General features: G+C 34.8%; 3 protein-coding genes and 1 non-coding gene across 7 annotated transcripts; 3 read left to right on the forward strand and 1 right to left on the reverse strand.

The window, feature by feature from the left end:
• Nucleotides 1-802: 802 nt before the first annotated feature.
• On the forward strand, nucleotides 803-1413 carry LOC130726125 (60S ribosomal protein L26-1-like). Its single transcript, XM_057577355.1, has one exon. The coding sequence runs from the start codon at nucleotides 858-860 to the stop codon at nucleotides 1296-1298; it is 441 nt and encodes a 146-aa protein (XP_057433338.1). The 5' UTR covers nucleotides 803-857; the 3' UTR covers nucleotides 1299-1413.
• A 297-nt stretch (nucleotides 1414-1710) lies between these two features.
• LOC130727115 (small nucleolar RNA R38) lies at nucleotides 1711-1795 on the forward strand. The gene has a single exon (XR_009015152.1). It is a non-coding gene; the product is annotated as a small nucleolar RNA R38 (small nucleolar RNA).
• Nucleotides 1796-4995: 3200 nt separating this feature from the next.
• LOC130722231 (uncharacterized) lies at nucleotides 4996-5662 on the reverse strand. Its single transcript, XM_057572899.1, has one exon. The coding sequence runs from the start codon at nucleotides 5635-5637 to the stop codon at nucleotides 5131-5133; it is 507 nt and encodes a 168-aa protein (XP_057428882.1). The 5' UTR covers nucleotides 5638-5662; the 3' UTR covers nucleotides 4996-5130.
• Nucleotides 5663-9610: 3948 nt separating this feature from the next.
• Nucleotides 9611-15704, forward strand: LOC130725979 (uncharacterized). 4 transcript variants are annotated; one of them, XM_057577174.1, is made up of 9 exons: nucleotides 9611-9768; nucleotides 10327-10412; nucleotides 10631-10715; nucleotides 12582-12920; nucleotides 13124-13222; nucleotides 13549-13714; nucleotides 14343-14418; nucleotides 14967-15093; nucleotides 15297-15704. In XM_057577174.1, exons 6-9 carry the CDS (start codon nucleotides 13601-13603, stop codon nucleotides 15481-15483), a joined length of 504 nt encoding a protein of 167 aa, XP_057433157.1. In that variant the 5' UTR covers nucleotides 9611-9768; nucleotides 10327-10412; nucleotides 10631-10715; nucleotides 12582-12920; nucleotides 13124-13222; nucleotides 13549-13600; the 3' UTR covers nucleotides 15484-15704. The 4 variants fall into 4 exon arrangements, with proteins under 4 accessions (XP_057433157.1, XP_057433156.1, XP_057433155.1 ...); XM_057577173.1 differs by lacking the exon at nucleotides 13124-13222; XM_057577172.1 differs by lacking the exons at nucleotides 12582-12920; nucleotides 13124-13222.
• Nucleotides 15705-16424: the final 720 nt, after the last annotated feature.

Raw genomic sequence — 16424 nt, forward strand, 5'->3', positions numbered from 1 at the left:
TAATATATTTTACAATATTATTTTTATTATTATTTTTTAAAGCTATTTTAGGTGGATCCAAAGGGTACTGGTCGCAGAGGTAAAAAATAGTTGTTTGAACCTCTAGGTCGAAAGTTCAATTACTAGGAGTTGCATTTTTTAAAATGTCTTTGACCCGCAATACATCAAGATTGAATTGCGAGATCAATTTAACACACTTAAAAAAGTTATTTCAGGTAGGTTAATTGCTAAACTGTCAGCTGCGGTGCATCAACCCGCTCATTTCTAATGTAATAACTTACAATTTATTTTTGGTAGACCAACCTGTCAACCTACCGTTAAACAATGCAGTGTCTATAATCCAATCCACTTCTAAAATGCGGGGCAGGACAAATTGGCCTGCTTTAGGTGGGTTGACAGCACGGCGAGCGGGTTCGCCAGTTTTGCCTCATCCCTATAAGCAACTATCATAGTTTACAAAGTTAATTTTGAATTGAAAATCTGGCATATAATCCATAAATTAAAATTAAATTCTACACATGCAATTACGAATTTTATCCCCTCAAAACCAACAAGGTATTGGTTTATGGTAGGTAAGTTATATCCCTACAAGGGTAATGTTACAAGATCGAACTCTGGAAAAATTATTTATCGGAAGGAACTACCACATATCTCGACTCGAACAAGGATGAATTTTATCCCCGGGTCCTCAACAATTTGGCCCAATTTTAACAACCTCAAAAGCCCAACTTCTAAACCCTATTCAGGAACACGAAAAGAAGCCCGTAAGCCCAGTTCAAAACTGAATAAAAACCCAACGAGAATTGCAGAAACCCTAGCCTGGTTGCAGCGGCAGCAGAAGAGCCAAGAAGAAGAAGATGAAGTTCAACCCCAGAGTCTCCAGCAGCAGGCGAAAGAGCCGCAAGGCTCATTTCACCGCCCCATCGAGCGTCCGCCGCGTCCTCATGAGCGCGCCGCTCTCCGCCGACCTGCGCTCGAAGTACAACGTGCGCTCAGTTCCGGTGAGGAAGGAGGACGAGGTCCAGGTGGTGCGTGGAACCTACAAGGGAAGAGAAGGGAAGGTGACTCAGGTGTACAGGCGCAAATGGGTGATCCACATCGAGCGCATCACTCGTGAGAAGGTGAACGGCTCCACTGTCAACGTTGGTATCCATCCTTCCAAGGTGGTGGTCACCAAGCTCAGGCTCGATAAGGATCGCAAGGCGCTTCTCGACCGCAAGGCTAAGGGACGTGCCGCTGCTGATAAGGAGAAGGGTACCAAGTTTGCTCCTGAGGATATCATGCAAACTGTTGATTAGTGTTGTTGTTCTTTGAATTTGATATTAGAAAACTATCTATATGCTCTTTTTGGATCGAAGCTATTTGTTATGGATTATTATCTTTTGCTTTAATGTTAAATCAAACCTTTTGATACTTCTAGTATTAGCATTGGAATTTATTTTAATTTTGCTGCATTTGCGTTTATGAATCCGGTTGTTTATTTGTTCACAGCCTGCAATTATTCGCGTATTCAATCTGTAATTTTTTATGCATATTTGAATTGTATTTGATCCATTTTGATAGTGAAGCCTATTCTTTATTAGTTTGCAATTGTGGATCATCTTGTGTTACTCCAGTAGAGGAGTCAATGATGCAAATCTGTTTACTGTGATTCTGGTTTGCAGCATATCAAAACTGTGTACAATTGTTGTTGTTTTGGCCTGACTCATGGTGCTGTGGATGATGAGATTAACAATTATACAGTTATCCCTGACTGATATATCAGGTGCTGATAAATTTGTAATCTGACATGCACCTCTAGGCTTTGCTTTAAAGTGCATTGTTGTTTTCAACTTGTTTATCTGAACTTGAATACTTCCCTTTCTTTATAGATAAGGGATGGTGAAATGTGTTCTCTGCAATGGATTTCAGTAGTGAAAATTTAGCTGCATATTAGTTGTGGGAAATCCAATTATCACTGCTCTATCCTGTTTCTTTTATGTTAAGGTCAAGTCTTGCATTGTTTGAAGTTAATTTAAAGGTTTTGTTGTTTGGTTAAGAATCTTCATTGGTTTGCTCATGGTGATACATGTTTGGAATTTGAGTTTTGCACCTGATTTGGTTAACTCAGCATTACTGGATACTTTTGTTTGTTGGCTTGGTTTGACATGCTCGATGTTGTGTATCTGATCTTCAGTTTATTTCTGTTCAATCCTTATATTTTATAGTTTCCTGTTGGTTAACTCCACATTACTGGATATTTGACAGCATTCTTTGCTTCACATACTACATTTTATTATGTACAATAGATAGATGTGTATACATTTTGTGAAGAAGTTCTTTTGCTTCCAGCATATTATTTTCATATCAGGGTCTCTAGCAGAAGAGAGGGGATATGTTTCTTGTGGATCTTGCACACCAAATGATGATTAGGCTACTGTCACCTAAGCAATTTTTAGGATACTAAATCATACAAGTTTTAAAACTAATAAGTAAAATGTTTATAACTCTGATCATCACCTCCTACCTCTTTAAAAGACCTTGCTAATTGGGTTGATGTATATTAAGGATAAGATTCACTCTGATATTTCCCAACAGAAATATAGAAAAACCTAATCGCTCTCTTTTGTTGGGTTCTTTAATTGTCTTCTTGTAACACTTCATTATAACATTTACTGAAATTCATCTATCTTTGTGTTGAGGCTTCATCATCATGGGTCTTTGTTTTTAATATAAGTTGATTCAATATCTAAGGCTTTTTAGAGTGTTTAGAGGGTGATGATAAAGGTATAACCGTCTATGCTTTTTTTCCTGAGACTAGTGTGTTTTAGTCTTCCTGAACCTTACTTTGTTGTGCACTTGTGACTGTAGCATATTTGTAGTGCAAGATCCACAAGCACTATATTCACTAATGCAGAGCTAGCAATACGATGAAATGAAAGTTCTATTTTAATACTATAACGTTAGAACCAAAAAGAAAGTTAACATGCCGCCCTGACAAGGAGACATGTGAAATAAAGACACTGACCATCCCCTCCGTGTGAGAGCACTCCTCTTGTTATGCCCAATTTCGTCTCTGTATTGCGATTCAAATAGGATTTGGTTTTGGGTAACACTGATACATATTCAGATTTTGGGATATGTTTTTGAAAATTGTTGCTTCCTAAAACTGCTATAGCTACATATGCTCTGTCCTTTAAACAAAATACTGGTGATATGGGTAGGTTTGATCTAGTTGTGTAACTAAGTAGTATTGGAACAGCTTGAAATGTGAAGTTCGTACTTCAGCAATTTTTTTCTATCAAATAATATTTTGCCTAAAAAAAGCAATGTAGACTTCTTATTTTTTTATTTGATTTAAACTTATATTTTTCATCAATAGATCTTCATTAGTTCCAAAATTATGATTCTTTCTCTAGAAGTTTTAAAAAATAGTTTGCAATTGAAAAAAATCCATTTTAATGAAACTTAGAGAATACAGGGGTTTTTACATTTAAGACTAGTTATTTATATAAAAATAACTAGAAAAACCTTGAGGGGGTTAAAAATAAATAGCAAAATGAATGGTTCGCGTTAAAACTATTTATTTATATAAAATTAAGTAGATAAAAGAAAATGAGAGGTGAGAGGAGAGGGGTTGGAACAAAATTTTATAAGTTGTACGTGTAATATTATGAAGTCTTTTTTTTTTCTTTTTTTAAAGCTAACCATCATTTTTTTAAGCAACACTAACCTTCATTTATCTTGAGTTAAGATGAATATTTTCTTTGGATATTATTTTGAGTTTACATGTATTCTTTACCGGAGTCAATCTTGTTCAAGCTGGAAACATTTATGATGGGTTAATTTTTCTAGCGGAATATTTTTCATTTATAATACTCAAACGATATCATGCTTAAGGATAATCAAACATATACTACTTGAAACAATCCCTAATTGGTTCTCTTAGCATATTTGAGAGTGAGGTTAACTCTCTTAGAAGGATTGAAGTGTATATAACTCCATGGATGATGGCATTATGAGACTAAGAGTTTTACAGTTATCTCTGGTTAACTCTCTTAGAAGGATTGAAGTGTATATAACTCCCTTACATTAATGGGAGAACCTAATATGCACCATTTTTAGGTGGTGTAATTTTACACCATCTACTTTGACCGGGTATAGCAAGTCAACACATTATTTTTTTTAAGAAAAAATATCATTAAAAATTTGTCATATATTAAATTTATTTAAAAAAATGTGTTGACCTGTTATAGTAGGTTAAAAAAAGTGGTCTAAAATTAGACCACTTTAAAAGTGGTCCACATTAGGGTTCACCTACATTAATTGTGGTTTTCAATTCCAAAATTTTAATTACCACATACAATTAATTACTACTAATTCAACTAATTATGACTTTTAGTATATCAATTGTGAGTGAGAGAAAATGACAAAGAGTAAATATTGAAGAATTATTTTTTAAATATCAATACATTTATTAGACTCATTTAGTGCTTTCTTAATAAACGCAATTTTTTGTATTAAGTCTTATAATTAGAAACGGATGAACTTTCGAAAAAAAAAGGAACGGATGAAATATTAAGAGCATCTACATATCATATTCACTAAAATATCTACGATTCATTTTTTACAATTTCTTATAATGTCACATCATTTACACCATTTTACTAACTTTTTACTCCAACCCAACAACTCTTAAAAGTTTCTATAATGGATTCAACCATTAACGTCACATGGGAGTAAGTTACTGTCATTTGTTACTGATTAGTGTATGAAGGTGCGATGACATTACAGTTCTGCGATGGTGTAGCGCTAGAGTTACATTTCTATTCAGACAGTTAAATTAACATTTAGAAATTGTTTAGGCAACAATGTACCTTTTTATTTTATTTTTTCAGTTTTTAAGTGATCTCTCTTGTTGCTGTAGTTTATTTATTTTTGTTCACATCTTATAAAATTGCACCAATGTTTTTTCTCAGGCTTAACTCGTCAGGTATACATTTTCCATTTTCCAAGAAATGTTACATATTCCATCTTATAAAATTGCACCAATGTAATTTCTGCTGGTATACATTTTCCAAGGTTAAACTTACTATTTTCTTATTTCAACAAGAAATGCAGAATCATATCAAATCAAGTTTCCTACGCTATTTATGGTGTAGAAAGAACATCATCACTACTAGCAGTATCCAATTCCCTGAGGCTGAGAGCTTGGAACACAGTAGAGCTCCTTTCAAATATCTGAGCCCTTCGGTTGTAATCCATAGGCTCTTTCCCAATATCAGCACCCATGATTGCCTCTCTTTCCAGACACTCCAAAAGCTCCACCGCTCCCTTCCCTTCTCTGCAGTTGTGCCTGTACCTCATTATTCCAGTTGCCTCTCCTTCTCCTTCTTCCAGTTTCAGATCTCTCTCCAATTCTGTCACCAACCTCGAACTCGCACACTGCACCACCAAACATGAGGCGTGGTTTGACTGTGAGTGGCGGATAAACAATGGCTGTGAGTGGCGGATAAACAATCTTGTATTTGAATTGGCAACGCTCCTTGGGAAAGCGGATGAAATGGCAAGGTTGTTGTGGTTGGAGAAGCTCAAAGGAATAGAAGAACAGAACATGTGTGTGTTAGCAAGACATGAAGAAGAAAACCCCTTCATCATTTTGGCTGGTTGGTTTGAATCAACTTCTTAGGGAGCGTTACAAGGTTCCAACAAGGTCTTTGATTCTATTTTTAGTCTAGAGGCTTGTGTTGCATTGAAAGGTTCCAACTTGCAAGTTATGTTATTAGAGCATCTACATCCATCATACTCACTAAAATATCTACACATCATTTTTTTCATTTTCCCATGATGCCACATCATCTACCCCATTTTATTAACTTTTTACTCCAACCCAACAACTCTTAAAAGTTTTTATAGTGCATTCCACTATTAACATCACATTTGTATATTTTATTATTTATCTTCATTTTAATTAATTGTAAGTGTTTGTAATAAATGCAAACTCATCTTTCAAGTCTAGTGTGGAGTATCTATTCCCACATACTCATATTTGCCATGTTGAAATTGAATATGTACTCTAATGGTAATAGATACTCATATGAATATGTATTTAACATTAGATACTACCATTGGAAATGCTCTTAGAGCATCTTTAACCATGATACTCACTAAACTTTTTACAACTTCCAATAATGTCACATCATCTACATCTTTTTATTAATTTTTACTCCAACCCAACAACTCTTAAAAGTTTATATAAAAATTTATTTTATTAATTGCAAGTTTTATTTAAACCTTTTACATTAAGCAATAATAAATGCAAACACACTTTTCATGACTAAATTGAGTATCTACACTCACATACTCTCACTAGCCATGTTGGAATTAAAAATATGCTCCAATGGTAATAGATATTGGTGAGAGTATGTATTTGACATTACATACTCTCATTGGAGATGCTCTTATACTATTAAATACTTTCATGTTTTGAAAAAAACTTAAACTAATTTAATTATATTTTTTATATTTTCTTATTCAATTTTGTCAAAAATATTAAATACTAGTAATGGAATTTTTGTCACTCTTGTAGTCCACCAAGTAATTCAATAGATGAAAAATTTGAATTTCTAGAGTTATAGTTAGTGAATGGTAGTGGCATTGGAAATAAATTAAAATATGAAAAGCTGAAATACGAAGTTTCAAATGTGAGGGTAGGTTTGAAAAAAAAAATGCTACCTAAATATTAGAAATAGACTTATATTTAAGGAAAAAAAAAACTATAAAAATGGTCTTATAACAAAAGAATGGAGGGAGTATTAATATTTTTAGGGTTACAAAATATTAAAATAAAACAAAACTATTTGAGGTAATAATTATTTAAATTTGGTCAAGATTGGAAGTGGCTTAATCATATATGGGTTGCCATTGGCTATTAGAGTTGCAAGGCGGCACGCATTCCAAAAAGTAAAAATGTTTTGTTCACACTCTTTCACTTACACTTGAAAGAGAGATATATGAAGAAAAGAAAAATAATTGAAAGAATGATAAACGATGTGATATGAAAAGAAAAAGATAAGAGAAATAAGATGGAAGAGAAAGTGAAATGTAAATGCATCATAATTGTTCAAGTCTTGTTTCATATTTCAAATTTTTTATTTTTTATTAATAGTTGTAAAATTATTTGGTTTTATTTTTAGTTTATTAAATTTGAAAAAAATATTTTTATTTCTGTTAATTTAATAATTAAATATTTCAATGTTTTCTATAATAAATAATATTTTTAATAATCATAAACACAAAAATTAAATTCTTACATGAACCACCACAAGGTTCAAACAAGATGGAAAATTGGATACGGCAACAAAAGTGTTTTGCTTTGCTATTGCAAGGCACAAACTTGAAGATTTATCAACACAAAGGAAAATTGATTTTGATATACTCGGAACCGCCATAGACTATAAGTCGGCACACTTATATTCCCTCCTGTTCTTTTTATAAGAATTTTTTTGGTAAAGTCACATAAATTAAGGAAACTAATATTTTTTATAAAATAAACTACTATACTTAATTTCAATGATGTTTTTTTTTTTCACAAAAACAATCATGCTAATTACCATAAATGTTGACAATACCTATTGGGTGCTTGCAATTTTCCTCCAAATTTTTGTAGGGTAATATGTCCCTTTACATTTGAATGAATTATTTGATTTAATTTTATAAGTGTGTTTCTTATAGAAATGACCAAAAAAAAATTCAAAGTGTTTCTTATAGAAATAACCGGAGGGAGTAATTTAATAAGGCCTTTATCATTTTAATTTTTAACTAAGTGATAATGTTAAAGTTTTCCATTGTACAAAAAAAAAAGTAATGTTAAAGTGAGAGTTAATTTTTGTTATGGTGATGAATCTTATTTGTGTTAACTCACACTCTTAGAACTAAGGGCTCGTTTGGTGGTCAGGATATTATAAGAGCAGGATGTGATAAATGATTGGATAAGACTTTTATCATATCATGCGTTTGAGGCGGACATGATACTGATAGGATATGATAGAAACAATGAAAAATGTATCAAATTTTCCTTTGACATAAAAAATTTATAATATTCATAAACTAATATCCTATCATGTCAGGATAATTTCTATCCTGACTCCCCCCTCAAGATAACTTTTACACATGATAGACATTATAGGATAAGGGACATGATAGTGTTATCCTATGCCGCTGGCGCAACAAACGACATATTACAGCAAGATATGATTACTGCTATCCTATCCTGTCTGCTTATTCTGTCCACCAAATGGGCCATAAAGATTAATTTTTAATACTTTTAGGCCCCGTTTGGATGAACTTATTTGAGTTTATCTGATAGCATAAACGTTTATGTTAGTGTTTGGGAGAGCTTATGTAAACAACTTAGGCCTATCATAAGTTGCTTTGAGCTTATTTTCATAAGTTATTCAGGATAGCTTATAAATAAGAGCTTAGGCTTATATAGTTTATTTTCAATTTATGTCAATAAGTTTTTAAAATAGCTTATGAATAAGCACTTATGTCATAAGCGCTTATGACCATAAGTGCTTAATTAAGTTGTTGTCCCAAACGGGACAATCGTTTTGTTGCTTCGCTTTTTATGAGGCTTATTTATGTTGACATTTTACAAATTTATAGTACCAATATACGATATCTAGCTCCGCTAACAACACTTTTTCTCAACCATTTTGGTCGAAACTTTGGAAGAGCAAGGTTGTCCCTCAATACAAGGAACTTGCTTGGAGGCTTTGTAACGATGTCATTCTGGTGCGTGATGTCATTCTTTGTGGATATGTTGACTCCGTCGTGCCATTTGGAGCTTGAGTTTGATGCTATGCGTTATTCTACTTCACATGTCAAGCAACCACTTATCCCAAAAACTTAAAGCGTGAATAAATGCACAGACTGACCTACCATGTACTTAAATTTCACTTGTTGATTAGAAAGTGATGGCAACAAGCATTTAACTCTAGACCGCTAAGTCATAGAGACTCTGATATATCTCAAAAAGTGAGATGCAACAAATGTGGTTTGCATTACCCCTTTGCTTGCACATGTTCCTAACCCTACCCTTAGAGCTGGGCGAATTGGCCCGTGCCTGGGGCCGGCCCGCTTAACCTGCAACCCGCGCGGGCTGTGGCCCGGTGATTGATTGCTCGTTTAAAAGCGGGCCTACGCGGTCTGGCCCGCTCAACCCGTGAGTTCAGGCGGGTTGAACCGCGGTTTTGCGGGCTGGACCGCATTACAAAAGAAAAAAAAATATAAGTCTTGAATTGAAGAACTGGCCCAACAGAAAAAATAAAATAAAATTTAAGACACCAAAAGACAAAAGTCCAACCCATTCCTCTCTCTAAAATCTGGTTTCATTCCTAAATTTACAAACCCTAAATTAGTTTGATTCCTCTCTCTCTCAAAAACACGTACGCTCCCTCTCTTCCTCAAGTCCCAGCGCCAGCAACCAGAGGCGGATCTACCGCCTGGCCACCTTGGGCCCGTGCCCAGGCTTCTGGCAAAAAAAAAGTTTTTTCTTTGGCCCATATCATATTTTGGGCCACAAAAAATAAAATAAAAAGGGCAAATGTAAAGGTAAGGGAAAAATTCAGGGACTAGTTGATAAAAACAAAATTCTGAAACCCTATTCTTTGACTTGCTCGATTGTTCATTGCTGACGCACGGCTTCACCACTTCCTTCACGCACGGCTTCACCTCTGTTCACCATTGTTCAATTGCTCCTTCCACCAAACCACCAAGCAGAAGCAGGTAAATTTCTTAATCAATTGTGACTTTGTCTCTGTCCTCTGACTCTGATTCTCTGTGAATCGATTGTGTTGGCGTGAGTGGGTGAGGCCGTGAGGGTCTGGAACTGTATCTCTGTGAATCGATTGTGCTGGCGTGGGTGGGTGAGAGTGTGAGACGGTGAGTGAAGCAAGGGGAGCAGTCGGCGACGGTGGGTGAGTGAAGAGGGAGTGGCGGTGTGGGAAGGGGGTGAGTGAAGAAGTGAGACTGTGAGAGACAGAGAGAGTGTGGGCTATGTGGCCTGTGGGTGGGCGGTTTGTCAATTTCATTGTGAAGCATGTAGTCATTGTGGTGAAAGAGTGAGTGAGAGAGACAGGGTGAGAATTTTGAATCTGATGATGGATTCCACCCTCTGATGCTTTGCGTTTTTTTAAGCTATGATCCTCATGAAAGTTATGATCTATTCTTGATTCACATCATCCACAAACTCTCCAGTTTTTTATTTCAATTTCGCACTCGTTTTCATCCATTATTCTGGTGGCTTTCCATTTTATTATACTGATATGTTATATCATGTTGAAGGATTTTTCATACACTCGGATGCAACATTCATAGCCCAGTGGCATTTTTTAGCAAGGAATTGCCAGCTAGTTGCGATGTGTTATAAGGTGGTGGATTCTAACTCAAAGTTAATTCCTTAGTTTAGTATTTGATTTTATCTTATTTAATATATATACCATTTTGGTCATTACATTATACACTAACATACAATTTTAGTCAAAGTTACTCATATGAAAGCATCCAAACGTAAATCACGTCTTTGTCAGATTCAATTTTATCCGATCCAAATCTCCTAACTGATCCAAACATATCCAATGTTGCCCAGGCTCCACAAAATTTCTGGATCCGCCACTGCCAGCAGCCACTCGCCCACCACGCCGCGCCACTGCACCTCCCGCCGCATCAACCAGGTTTGCTCCTCCTCTCTTATCTCTTTCCCCTTGTCTACCTAAAGCCTATAATTTCAACGTTATGTATTGTTTGGTACTTTAATAACACAGCACACAATTAGCCTTACTTTCTGCTAGTGTTTTGTATAATTATGATTGTATCTTCAATCGTGTTTTTATTTATTTATTATTTTACCTATTACTGCAATGGAAAAATGAAAATTTGATATCTTGTGTTGCTTACATTCTTTCTGTTTTGCTCTGGTTACTTGTAACTTAGTTTAGAACTCAACTTTTCCATTGCTTAGTTTTGAACCGTTTGTTGGGTGACCATGCCTGCTTCAATGAATCTTTCAAGAAGACATGGATTAAAATGATTGAACAGGCTTCTTTGCTGATTTGTTTGAATATACCATTAATTTCATGTTGGTTAGTGGAGGTGTTTTTTTATCTAGTTAAATTCAACTGTTTCAGTGTTGGAGTTGTGTGCCATGTAAATGAAATGAGAATAGAGACAAATATATGCTAGATATTCTTCATATTCTGTATACACCACATAACTGACTTAACCTTGATGTTTTGTTAAGAATGTAACTTTCAATGTAAGCAACCCATTCCTTTTGGACGCAGGGAGCACATCCACACATGTGCATGACTATGTATAGTGCCTAGGTTTACTTATCATGATGATAGTGTTTTTGAGATAAACTGCATATCACAATTTACTTGGGTATATAGTTCTTATTTAAGTTACCATTTTAATTTGTCTCAAGGTAGCAGATTTAACCGTTGAGATGTTCTTAGTACAGAATCTTTTAAAACTGAGCTTTTAAAAATCCAAATAGCATGTAAAAGAGCTAGCCTCGTACAATTGCCAATTCACTATCAGAATCTTAACACTTAAGGCTACTGTCGTGGTCAGGTACAAGAGTTTAAACTTTAAATGGGGGTGTCAGGGCAGGGGGATATACAAGATAAGAATAATTTAGAATCAAATTCTCACCACGTCAATAATAGTGTAGTAGTAGACTCAAGTAAAAGAAAATGGGATGGTAACTAATCAACCTCTAAACTCATATCTTAGCTAAGTAAAATCCAAATATCAATGAGGACCTCAAAAAGAATTAAGAGCTAAGTTAATCAAATCACGTCTTTCCTACACCAGGAAACATCAAGGGTCTAATCGTGGATGATTTTATGAAGTCATGAAGTCTTTACTGTGAGTTTTTATCCTTCAAAGCACTAATGTTTTGCAATCTCCCCCATTTCCACCTCCACCAGCGTGAGAAGAATAAAAGCAAGAGAAGTGAGAGATATAATGGAGGTGATGGGAAAAGAAGAGAAAGATAGGAAGAAAAAAAATAATGGATGGGAGGGAGGTAAAGTGGATGTGAATATATCAAAGTTGTCTTCAAAATGAGTTTAACATTCTGAGCTCTTTGGTTATCTCTAAATTAAGGGTAAAAGTAAAAGTAATAAACTAATTATTCTAAACGTGAAATGAATAGACTCAAGGTTGTCAAATTCACAATTATGCGTAAACTCCTTTAGAGTCCGTACCGAATTCACCAACAATGAAAAAAATACTTGTGAAAACCTGTTATGGTATACAAAGATAGTAAACTAGTACCATTGAAGATACATTAACCAAAGGAATTCAACATACCAACTTCATACTAAAGCAAACTTCAACAAAGGACAATAATAGAGTGCAATATTACTTAGTACATCTCCTAAAGCATGCATAATAACCAAATCATAAGTTCTTGTAGCAATAACCAAGCAAGGGGCATTCTTCCTAGATTTAAATGCAACAACACATGTGTTGCTTGAAGACTTTGATGAACCAGTCTCACACATTCTGATATGAAATATGAATAATATCAGAAAAAAAAAACAGAGTTCAGCAATTCAAGGCTCAGTTCAGTTAAAGGTTCAAAATTTCGATACCCAAAAAGCTGAATAGATAAACAGAGGGATGTGAAGGGGAGAAGAATTCAATGGTAGAAGAAGTGAATATTACTAGAAATCACTCACTGGTCACTGTGAAAGCAAGGGTGCGAGAAGGAGAAGCTCTTGCGAAACCTTGTTCAAGCTTCCGGCGGCGGAAAAGGAGAAGCATGGCAGCGGAGAAGCAACTCGCGGTGGCAGAGGAGCTATGTGAGGGGCGGTGGTGGTTCACGAGCAACAGGGTCTTCTGAGTTTCGAGACTCACCAAGAGAAAGGGTATGAAAACAAAGCCTCACTAGCTGAACGGTGTCTTTCACGGTTTTGAAACAGTCACTGTTTTTATCTTTATACTTTTTTTTTTCTTGCAGAGACAGTAAAAGGAAAATTGGAATGGTTTTTTTTACCTCTGGGATTAGGCTTTAAGATCATGTATTTAGAAAAAAATTCAGATTCTGATGCTGAGTATTATGCTTTTGCAGTGCTGGAGATTATGCTTTCTTGTCCGTTTTAGTGGTTGAAAATTGAAATGATGCACTGGCTGGCATTTGAAACCTCAGCTTATTTGTATTTCTGAACATGTATGAGATTGAGTGATATATAATTATATAAAGCAATGCTATTTAGAATGAAAATAGTAGACATAAAACACATGGTAGTTCAACAGGAAATCACGAGATTATTATAAAAAACAATTCAAATTGTTGTACAATTGAAATATTCCACATACTGTTTGAGCACTCTCGTCAAGTGCCATCTCGTGCTATTTAGTGTTACCGAATTATATGTATTTCTAAGGCTGCAAATGTTTACATAATTTATAACAATTCATTTTGAAATATTTTCATGTGCATTTTTTTTTAAAAAAATTGTATTAATCTATTTAGCTTCCAATTGTGATATGCAGGAGAGTTTCGTGAGAAACCTTGGCAACAAGAAAATTGAAGTTTTTGGTGGCCATGAAAGGAGGAAGAAAGAATTTGAAAAGGGCCACAGAGGAAACACATGTAACCCTTCAAGATGGGCAAAGCATCACGCAAGTGGTGTCTCTTCGAGGCTCCAATCTCATTGAGGTACTGGTTTTTCAAGTTTTAACTCTTCCAAATTTTCCCTTTTCTGTATTTTATGCTGAGAAAACACCTACAAAATAATTGAGGTGAAATTTAAAAACTGTTAAAAAGAACAAATCAATGAATATTGTATGGAAGTTCGCATCTGTGGAAAGAACAGGCATATTTATTGAAAAAGTAACAAGAAAAGAAACACATTGTAGTTATTAACATAGATGATGGTTGGAAGTTCTACCCACAAACTTTGGTACTTCCTTTACTTTATGAGATTCTTAGGTTAACAACTTCTAATGGAAATTTGGGGTTTTCAGTGTTTTTACCAGCTCTGCAAGAAAGAAAATAGAACCCAAATTAGTGATTGTTTCAAAAGCCGGAAAGAAAAAAATAAAAATGGAAAAACAAAGCAAGAAGACATGTGAATCCTGTTAATATTCAAGTAATGTCACGTCAATAGTCAATTCCTTTCGTCAACAGAGAGTGTGCAGACTGATTTGCAAGACTGTGTTTATATTAGTTTCTAGGTTTCTTTATGATCATGTTAATATTTTTCGGGTAAACGCCACACCATTGTTTACTTGTGCATATAGTACTTATTTATCTTTTGATTCTTTTTGTCTTGATTTGTCTCAAGGTCATGGATGCACGTGGTGAGAAATCACTAGCTCTATTTCCTGCTAAGTTTCAGAAAAGCATGTGGATAAAACGAGGTTTGTCCTATTTATGAATCAATTGAATGCTTACTATAGAAATTTAAAAGCTACTCAATATGTTATCGACATTATTTTTATAACAAACAATTAATTGCTTTAGTGATAATTATTTCTCAATCTTGGTGAACCAATGATTCTCTCTTATCATTGTTGATTTTCTCAAGCTCTGGACTTTAGTGAAAGCATTACTTGACGTATGCTCAATCTTGGAAAGGATAGTGCCTCTATCTTCAAATGTTCCTAACTAGCTCTTTTTGCTCAACCCTTTACTGTGTCATTCTTAAAATAAAAATCTAAGCTGACCATATAGGTTATACAACTATTGAAAAACCAGGGCAAGTCCACTTGGCCACCTCATTTTTGTTGAGAAGTCCGTAACCTAACCGTATACATGGTGAACACTACTTGAAACATTAATTGCGGGCTATTTGCATAATCTGAAAATTGAACCGTGTCTTGGTTTTGAAAACCATATATATATTTGTTTTTCTTGGTCTGCCTCCACTTCATTGATCAACCAACCTTGATGCTTTCTCAATGTGCAGGGAGCTTCGTAGTAGTTGATGACGCTGGAAAGGAAAAGGCTCTGGAATCAGGTAGCAAGGTTGCATGTCTTGTTTCTCAAGTTCTTTTCTATGAACAAGTTCGAGCACTACAGAAATCTCCAGAATGGTGTGCTCTTGTTTCCAGCGTTGATTTGTATAGCTTTATTTGCATTGCGCTCCCTTGATGAATAATCATATACTCACTATCTATATTGAACATGTTTTCTTGACGGATCACTCTCTGTTAAACTTGTATTTTACATGGTAGCATCTAATGGCATCTTAGTATCTTACCAATATACTCATTTTTCAATCATTCTTTCCATGTAGGCCTGAAATTTTTAAATCTGAGATGGTAGATGATTCAAACGAAACAACCACCTCCCAACAAGTAAATGAGATGGACGAGAGTGATGACGATGATGATGGACTACCTCCATTGGAAGCCAATACAAACAGGATTAGGCCTCCTGAGTTCGATGAAGATACAGAATCCAATTCAGATACAGATGATTGAATAACATAATTAGGTTTTCATACTTGCATATGGATGATTACATTCAACTTCAATCATCAATTCATGTAAAAGAATGTTCTTTTCTTATCTTCGTGTGCTGATTCTTCTGAGTATAGATGTTTCAACTTGTAACTGAACTCAAAAAAAAGAATTGAGTTTGCATTGACATGCCAAACTATAAAACACAGACAGACCGTAAATTATTTGTTTGATTAATTGCCTTTTGAACTGCTTGATTTTCTTTGGATATTATTTTGAGTTTACATGTATTCTTTATCGGAGTCAATCTTGTTCAAGCCGGAAACATTTATGATGAGTTAACTTTTCTAGCGGAATATTTTTCATCTATAATACTCAAACAATATCATGCTTAAGGAGAATCAAACATATACTACTTGAAGCAATCCCTAGTTGGTTCTCTTAGCATATTTGAGAGTGAGGTTAACTCTCTTAGAAGGATTGAAGTGTATATAACTCCATGGATGATGGCATGATGAGACTAAGAGTTTTACAGTTATCTCTGGCTGATGTAGCATGAGTGATGAGAATTTGTTATCTCACATAGGCTCTGTTTTAAAGTTAACTTAGGGTGAGTTTGTTGGGCCAGGATTGTTTTCAACATAGGGGATGTTTATATGATCTAGAATGCATGTGTTACTTTTATAGATGAGTGATGTTGGAAAGTGTTCTCTTCAAGGAAATTCCTTAGTGAAAATTTAAATTCATAGATGTGGAAGTGTATTGTGGGATATCCAATGATCAGTCTGGTTGGTTTTCATCCAATGATCAGTCTGAGTATGCTTTCGTGGTTTTTGCCTTTTTGGTAAAACATTGTGGATGCAATGCACTTGTACGTTTTGGGATTTTGACTTATTTCTAACTATTGACTTATCCTGTGCTTTTATCTAAGGTTGAGTCGTGCATTGTTTTGAGTTAATTTA

This window comes from Lotus japonicus, chromosome 6, assembly GCF_012489685.1.
Source record: "Lotus japonicus ecotype B-129 chromosome 6, LjGifu_v1.2".
Taxonomy (NCBI): domain Eukaryota; kingdom Viridiplantae; phylum Streptophyta; class Magnoliopsida; order Fabales; family Fabaceae; genus Lotus; species Lotus japonicus.